We start from the raw sequence: 9,215 nt of genomic DNA, 5'->3' as shown, positions 1-9,215 counted from the left end.
CATGGTTCCCATGACTTCAGGGGAGAATGGCATGGGAAACGCTCTTGGAGGCGACGGTGGCCTCAACACCCTTTCTTCAACCGCGCGTTCCTTCTGTGCCTGCAACGTCCTCCTTAGCTCTTCACTGACGCGATTCAGCTCGTCGTTCCTACTCTGCGACGCATCCAACTCCGTCTGCATCCTCTCTTGTTCAACTCTCGACGCCACGGCGTTGTCCTGCAGCGTGCGCACCATCTCCAGGACCTGCGCCATTGTCACAGCTCCTTCGTCAGCAAATGGCGCAGGTGATGGTTGTCTGTTTCTTGGCATCTTTCCCTAGCAAAGAGCTTGGCAAAACTTTGGTAAGCTTCAAAAACTGTGGTGTATATGGGACCACGATTCACTCGGGCCCCACGGTGGGCGCCAAATGATCCTGCCTACAACTCGAACGCGGAGGAATCGCTTCGTAGCTCTCTCTGCCCCGTCTACGCGTCTGTGTTATCTGCAAAATGACCCTCAGAACCTTCTCTAGGATCTCCAAACGCGACCTGCAAAACACACAGACGGCGCCTCTAGTGGCCGTTTGCACTCCGACGATCAAGTTAGACCACAGAACCACTAATGAGAAAAACTAGTAGTGTGTGTGAAACTCTTGTTCTCTCTTTCCTTCTTTTTTCTTTTCTCTCACCCTGATTCTGTTTTATGCCACCGCCTGCATCTGAGCCTAACAGAATTCTGTTATGCTTTCTGGCATGTGTCAGAACCCTGTTATGCTTTTCTGCGACAACGTACCTCCAGAATCAATAGAGTGTGAGTGTCTGTGCGTGTCCGCGCGTCTCTGCGCTTGGCTGCGCTTGTCTGTACCTTTAGTGGTACGGAGTACAGCTTTATCTGGGTCGCGCCCCTCTCAGATGGTGACACGTGGAGGTATGCAACTCACATCTAACCATTCACGTGTCACTACTTGAAGGGCTCTAGTGCTTCTCTTTGTGCGTCTAAGTTATTCCCTTGTGGAGTAACTTAGGATATTTCTTCCACCTGGGTAAATCGCATACTCTCAGGAGAACGTCGGGTGTGGCTGGTCTAGGCACACTCACCAAGCGTCGCTCTCTGCGTAACGGTTTACCCTTCACGGTACCGCGCACGTAATGGGTTGAGGGAATCACCAATCACTGACTGGTTTACTAGTTCCCTCAGGCCACTCTCGTGCACGATTCCCTGAGATGTGCTCATGCGAGGTCCATGCGTAACGCTCTCGCTGGGAACCTCAGTCCCAGTTTAACTGCGTGTAACACGAAACCCCGATGACCATGCGCCCGATGATGGATCGGTGCCCTGTTGCTTCTCGCGTTCTGCCCCCAGGCGTTCATCTGGGAACTGGTCTGTTGGTGGCCACTTGGTTACTGATCACCGATCATCGTTCTGGGTGGTCTATCCCCTGACTTCGCTGCCGCCTGATCTGCCGATGGTCATTTGGTTAGTGACAACCGATCACGTTCACCCCGATCTATCTGTCACCTGGTCCGCGTGTTACCCCGCGAGTGGTCCACGTGGTTCTCTGCTGCTGACGTCATCGACTACCGATGACCGATCGGATCAGTGCGCAAAACCTAAACATTTAAAACATTTTATGTGAAGTTTTGGTAGAAGATTTAGGAATGGAAGTAGAATGGGTGTCTTTAGAAATCCTATGTTGTGGGGTGGGTTCTCTTGTTGGAAGGAGTAGTCTTGTTTGAAAATTCATTTTTATCCTTCCAAGATGATTTGTAAAAGCCATCATTACAGTAGTTTTGAAAGAGTTTTTCTTTGAAAGTTGTGATTCAACCTTAATGGCTAGGTGAACCAATTTTTCCAAAGTGGTAGACTTATATAATTCTACAACATCTTGAATTTCTCTCCTTAACCCACTCACAAATCTAGCTACCTTTGACCCATCATTTTCATGCATATTTACTTTAGTCAAAGTAATTTCTATGTACTTAAAATATTCATCAACACTCCTATTTCCTTATTGAAGTCATTGGAGCTTCAACAAGAGTTCCTTTCTATAATGAAGAGGAATGAATTGTTCACGCATACATTGCTTTAAATCACTCTAAGAGATCACATTTGTCCTCTTATTTATTTCAATGTCCATTACAGTTTTATGCCACCATTTCACGACGTAGTCCTAAAATTCTAGGAAATCTAACTTTACATGTTAGTTATCATCTACATCATACATACTAAAAATTTGTTCTACTTTAGCTTCTCATCCTAGGTATACATTAGGATCACAATTTCCACTAAAAGAAGGTAATTTAACATTAGGCATTTGGCTCTTGTTATGTTGATGATGGCGCCTTTCTCCATAGTGTTGCATTCTTCAATCTCCATCTTCTTCCTCTTGGTTCCCATAATGGATTTGATATCTTGCTCTTCACAACTCCCATCTTCTTCCATGATTTTGTCTCTCTTGGGAGTCCTCTAGTCGTTGCAATCTCTCCCTCATGTTCCTCATGTTTTCCTTCTTTTAAGCCAATTCGTTTTTAGTTTCTTCAACCTCCAACATTAGATTGGCCTTGTGAAGAGATGGTGGTTTTGAAGAATCTCGAGATGAAATGTGAGACATGTTTGCACAAAATGAATCAACCAAATTTAGTACAAAAATCAGGAAAATTAAATCTCACTCTCTCGAGTGTATCACTTGGTTATTTAGTAAAATAAAAGAAAGGAGTACGTAAGGTCACTCTTCACTCAAAGTAAAGCAAGAAGTTTCCTTAAACCACTAAGTGCAAATCTTGAAGAAACTTCAAATGAAAAATGACAAAACTCTTCAATTCACACAAAACTAAGGAATTTTAAAGACAAGCAAGAAAAGGACTAATTCAAGGAAGCTAAACCAAATTCGGTATTGAATGTAGACAAAACTTTAAAACAAACAACAAAAAACTTTAAAGACTTAAAGAAACTTACTGAAATTTTAACTACGAAGCATTTACAAATTATCATAGAAGGGCAAAACTTCAAAAAATATGAATACAATTCTCCACACATCTAGAATTCTTTAAGAAAATTGATTTTGAAATGTGAATGTGATAAGTTCCATAATTCAGTAATATTTCATACAAAATGATAGGGATTTGTGGACTTTAGTTGATAAAATAATTATAATCCAACCCCTAATTTAGGAATTTGAACATTTTTACATATTTTTTTTTTCATTTTAAGATGCATGTGAATGATTTATTCATAAATTTGTGTTAATTTCATAATTCTAGAGGAAAATTGAGATAAAAGGGCTAAAGGAGAATGGACAAGTTACAGAGAAGACGAAAAGACAAAGTTTGAACATTTAAAACATGCCCAAACTCGTCTAAACTCACCCAAGCAAAATCATTCCAGAGAAACTCACCCAAGACTTGCTTAAGCGAGTTCACTCCAGTAAAATTGAACTTTTTCTCATAAAAATTGCTTAAGCAAGATGTCACTTAACCCAAATAACAAATTTTATATATATATATATATATATATGTATATATGTATATATATGTATATGTGTATATGTGTATATATATGTGTATATATATATATATATATATACACATATACATATATACATATATATATATACACATATACATATATACATATATATGTATACATATATATACATATATATATATACATATATATAATATTTTTTTATTATTGCACCCTGAACCTTAACTGATATACTTTCCTACTTCTTGGCATGTTCAAGGAAGGAGAACATAGATGAAATATATACATATATATATGTATATATATATATATATATATACACATATACATATATATATACATATATACACATATACATATATATATATACACATATATATATACATATATATATATACACATATATATACACATATATATATATATACACATATATATATATACATATATATATATATATACACACATATATACACATATATATACACATATATATATATATATGTGTGTATATATACATAAGACTATTATCACAAAGATATAATCAATTTAAATAAAAGTTTGTTAGTTGGCCCTGAGTTTCTAATTAATAAAAATGCCTTAATCATTATCATGCTCTTTTATGATATAATATAAAATAAATAAAAAATAAGCAATCACAACTGTCAATTCATCAGCAAAACTTTCAAACTGTTTAAGATTCACACACACTTACTTGAGATTAGTTTAATTCCTTATTGTTTATCATTTTTTGTTCAAACTAATCATCCTGCCCAAGAATTTTAATTGCACTTTTATTCATCACTATAGGAATTATTTATAAATTCATTGCTCATTTTTTTCTTTACCACAATCTCAACTAAATTTGAATATCGATTTAACACAATTCTTTTCCAACATATGTCTATATCATTTCACTATTCTAATCTTTAAACACAAAGTCTGATTAATAATTTTCCCACCGTTTAAATTAATATTTCAGTTCTTTCAATAACATTTAAGAACAAAATAAAACTAGAAAAAATAATTCAATAAATAAAATAAAACTAAAAAAAACTCAACAAATATAATAAAACTAATAATATAAGTAAATTAAACAACTAAAAAAATAAGCAAATTAAACAAACTGGAAAAAAAATAACTATAAAGATAAAACCAACACTACAAAAAACAGTGTAAAAAATGACGGTTTTATTATGGCAGTTATTAATAACCGCCACAAATTTCAGTATAATACGTCATTTGATTAACCGCCACAATTATCTTTGTATAATACGTCATTTCAGTATAATATGACATTTTTAACTGTCGCAATTACCCTAAAGTTCCCCAGTTTTTTCCCTCCATACACCCTTTCTCATTATTCATTTTTTTTTTAAACTTGCTTTCAGAAATTATTTTTTTTTAAAACTTACTTTACATTGGAAAATAATATTTTTTTGAAAATTTACTTAGTTTGGAAACCAAACCTTAACACCTCTTTCCTCTCTCCGCTCCACACCCTAACGCTCTTCCCTTTCTTGCTCCACACCCTAATGCCTCTTCTCTTTCTCTCTGCTTTACACGAAACCCTAACGCCTCTTCCATATGGCTACTCCACACGAAACCCTAATGTCTATGTCTTCTCACAAAACCCTCTGTTCTTCACGAAACTAAAGCTCACTCTCGGGTCCGCCATCACCACCTCCATGCAAGGATTCAACACAATCAATCGTTTGTTCAGGTTTGTGCTCGCGCGCCCTAAACTCTATCTTCAAAATCTATTGTTCAAAACCGAGTGTAATCTATCGTTGTTCTTAATTTGTTGTTCTTAATTTGTGAAGCAAATATTGTGTATGGCTTTGCTACTGTGATAAATTTACTGTGTTAGTGTGAAGTGAGGTGAAAACTGGTTCGCTGGTGAGTGTAGTAATTGAGGGTTTGGAGAGGTGGCAACTGGCAACAGTGATTCCATGTCTGAGAATGTCGAGCTTGGTTGTAGTGGTGTTGGCAGGGGAGTTGCAACTGTGGAGGGATTTCTTATGTGAGATTGAAGAAAGGAATATCAAAATATTAAAAAAGAACTAATTATCCCTTCAGATTTTCGCTGGAAATCATTGGATACATCCCTGTTCACTTATAAGTTGAATATATTTTATTGCTCTGGACAATTTAATAGCATATTAGCAATATCTGTTGAATTCATGGTTAAAACTATACTATAGTTGTGGCATATTTTTCATATATTGGTTTCACAATCCTGGGTTTTGTGAATATATTTACAAAGGAAGTAAATTATATTGCAATACATGGTCTAATATTGCTATGGTACAACAGGGGTTGTTTACAAATATAAAATTAGCAATAATCCTCTGTCACTAGTTTTTGTTAGTGACCAATATACTATATTCTGAATTTAGAGACTCTTCATATACACATCTGGTTGTGTTCCCTAGCTGTCTTTGCCTTATGTTTTTTTTTTATGCTAATTACTAAACACTTTATATCGTAGCTGATCTTACATAAATCTCAAATAGTCAGGTGTTGGATTTGAGACTTCTGTTCCATGTTCTTACATACTTTGGTTGCCCTCTCTGCTTTGTTGGTGTTGCATTGGGTTTGTATTTTTTTTAGTTATTTAGCATCTATTGTAAATTACAGTAGTGTGAAAGAGCGGCATTGTTTAATGTGTAATCTATATACTCTTTAGCTTCACAAGTGATGAAGAATTATTCTGATATAAATAATGTCTCTGAATCTAGGCAATTCAAGGAAAAATTGATTTTGTAGTTTTATCATATAAAAACCATAAAGTACAGCATGAGTTTGAACTTTGAAGTGAGGTGAAGAGGAAAATTTCCTTTCTCATAAAAGATATGTGATTATAAGAAAATAGTCCTAACTAAATGGCTAGTCAAAGTATTAAAGTTATTTTACTTTATATATTGTATTTTCCTTTACACGGCAGCAAGTAGAAAGTTGTATATCAAGGGTTGAACAGTCACCGACAGATTCTATGCAAAATGCACTCTCTCCATCATTGAAAGCATTGATTGCTGACCAACTTTTAAGGCACTCAGATAAGGATGTCAAAGTTGTAGTTGCCTCTTGCTTCAGTGAAATAACAAGAATTACTGCACCTGAAGCTCCTTATGATGATGATCAAATGAAGGTGTGCATAATTTTTTTACCACAGTTTATGAATGCACTTGACTATTATCATGCTCTTTACAGAAAAAAAATCAGTAAATCAATTGAATCTTATCGATGAATTTTTCTTGCAGGAGGTCTTTCAATTAATAGTATCATCATTTGAAAATTCCAAAAAAATCATATCCCTACTCTTGCTTTCTGGAGGTGGTGCTAGCAGTGTTTTCAGCAATGGTTGAAGGGTGAAGAAAAGAAGGTGGGATTTGAGAGAGCGGTGGCATGGTAGAGTGAGTTTTAGTTTCCTTTTCTGCAGTGTGACCTTGCATCTTGGTCAATAGTATACTTCTACTTTATTTAATTATATCCCTTATCCCTCACTCATTCCTATAATGTTTATATACCCATCCCACCACTTTTGTTTTGTATTCCTCTAGTGAAATTGACAAAAACAAAAAATGGGTGGTTTGGGTTAATGATGGGTTTGATTTGAATTGATCTGGTGGATTTTTCAAGCTTTTTTTTATTGATTCTGCAATTTTCATTTTAGGTAAGTATGACCAGTTATTACGTTAAAGAGTCTTGGCTTCTAGTTTAATCATTTGGAAGGGTGTTCATGAATTACCAAGAAATGAAGAAGGAATTCTAGCCATGGTTTCACTAAAAAAATCATTAAATAAAGATAAAAATAATTAGTTATTATATTAATTAATTTAGAAATCATTTTATAAACTTATTTAAAATAATTTTTATTATTAATAAAAATTTATAAATAATTTATAAATTAATATTTAATTATTAAAATTTTAAAATGTTAGTAACTACATGCTTGCAGCAAAGAAAAAAGGCTTTGATTTTATATATAACAGATTTATTGCAGAGGTTGGACCCCACAAAGTGATGAACAATAAAAGTGAAAAGAGAAGTTTGGATAACTTAGAGTCATAGCAAGGGCGGGAATTGCTAGGCAGCACCAAAAGGGTACGTTTGAATATCAAATTTTATAAATTAATGTATTTTGAATATTGCTTAATACAATTCATATAATTCACCAAAAGTCGCTCTCTATTTTTGTTTTCATTTTCATTTAAAGTGACTTAATTCTACCTTTCATAAATAGCTGTAGAAAATTAAAATATGTTTTACTGTTACATTCATGAACTACAATAAACTATGCGATAATCTTGCCCTTTGACCCTTTTCACTCTTGATTGAGCTTCCACATTCTAGTCCTTTTTCTTTTTAAGAATGTATTTTTAGTTTTGGACTTTAGATGTGTCAGAAAATGTTTTCGATCTTAAAAAAATTACATTCCTTCTAATTATAATTATCTACTGCTGGATTAAACATGGAACAATGGGTTGTTTTTGTTGATTATCGTTTGAGGCCTTCTACAGTGGTATGGTAAACTCTGTTTTTTTTATTATTAATAAGCTTACTTTAAGTTTACACAAAACTGATTTCATTTTCACTTTGTAGAACATGTGTAATAGAAATAGAGATATAAGGAAGAGACAAATTATTCCTCACAATGGTGGTGCTATGTCTTTGTCAAGAAGAAGAAATAATTTGGTATTTGTTTACTTATATTGTACTATCTATTTTAATATATTACAATTTCTGCCACATTATACTTATATTATTATTGTTGAACATATAGAAAATTGAGACTGGTAAAAATATTGGACGAGCTGAAATGTGGAAGATCACACATAAGAGGAAAACTGGCACATATGTGAATGATGAGGCGCTGGAAATTGGGGTAAGTGTTTGGACTGCTTTGATGATGATGTATTGATCATAGAAATATATTGGACTGCTTTGATGATGATGTATTGATCATGATGATATACTGGATTACTTGCATAATATATTCTAACAAGTATATGTTGTTCTTTTGATTATTTTCAATTTTATCCAGGAAAAAATTGATGAACTAATGTTGACAAATCCAAATATATGTTTAACACTTTGCTTGCATATATTGCTTCAAGAAAAGATATTCCAGAACATTTTGCTGCAAGGGCAGCTAATTTGGTTCATGCATCCACCAATGAGGTATTAATATATTTAAATATTTATTGGTGTCTTTTATTTTATAATTATAAACATACAAATTCATTAACTTAAAATTATTTATTTCAGGCATCAAATTATGGAAGTGGTGCTCCATCACCTAATCAAGTAATATGATCAAGTGCTGGAAGCAAAACTAATTAGGGATGTATGTTTTAATTTTAAACTTGATTAGGGATGTATGAAATTTTTATGTGTTTTAATTTTCAATTACATATAAACTTTTGAACATTATTATGTGTGTTTTAATTTTCAATTACATATAAACTTTTGAACATTACTATGTGTGTTTTAATTTTTCAATGAAATGAATGGATGATTATAACTTTATACATTATTTTATTTTATTATGAAAAAGTGGTGGTTAAATTTCATAATTGTATAAAACAGATTATAAAAAAGATTATAAAAAAGTCGTTAGTTAAAAACGCTACTATTTACGTATATTATGGCGCCAAAATCTTATTCAATGAATGTAAATTGTGACAGTTATAACTGACACTATTTACGTATATTATGGTGTCAATCTTCTTCAATGAATGTAAATTGCG

At 33.5% G+C, this 9,215-nt stretch overlaps 1 protein-coding gene across 7 annotated transcripts; it reads left to right on the top strand.

The window, feature by feature from the left end:
• The first annotated feature begins 4,915 nt into the window (after positions 1-4,915).
• On the top strand, positions 4,916-8,998 carry LOC137835312 (uncharacterized). Of its 7 annotated transcripts, none has more exons than XM_068643765.2 (8): positions 4,916-5,185; positions 6,410-6,613; positions 6,726-6,878; positions 7,469-7,569; positions 8,068-8,160; positions 8,249-8,350; positions 8,510-8,646; positions 8,734-8,998. In XM_068643765.2, the coding sequence occupies exons 5-8, from the start codon at positions 8,071-8,073 to the stop codon at positions 8,774-8,776; spliced, it is 372 nt and encodes a 123-aa protein (XP_068499866.1). In that variant the 5' UTR covers positions 4,916-5,185; positions 6,410-6,613; positions 6,726-6,878; positions 7,469-7,569; positions 8,068-8,070; the 3' UTR covers positions 8,777-8,998. The 7 variants fall into 7 exon arrangements, with proteins under 7 accessions (XP_068499866.1, XP_068499867.1, XP_068499870.1 ...); XM_068643766.2 differs by having other exon boundaries at positions 4,918-5,185; positions 7,458-7,569; XM_068643768.2 differs by having other exon boundaries at positions 4,936-5,185; positions 6,726-6,847.
• The last annotated feature ends 217 nt before the right edge of the window (positions 8,999-9,215 follow it).

Source organism: Phaseolus vulgaris, chromosome 5 (genome assembly GCF_051622355.1).
Source record: "Phaseolus vulgaris cultivar YP4 chromosome 5, ASM5162235v1, whole genome shotgun sequence".
In the NCBI taxonomy this organism is placed as follows: domain Eukaryota; kingdom Viridiplantae; phylum Streptophyta; class Magnoliopsida; order Fabales; family Fabaceae; genus Phaseolus; species Phaseolus vulgaris.
The sequence above is the reverse complement of the archived record's forward strand: the minus strand, read 5'-3'. Positions and strand labels throughout refer to the sequence as shown.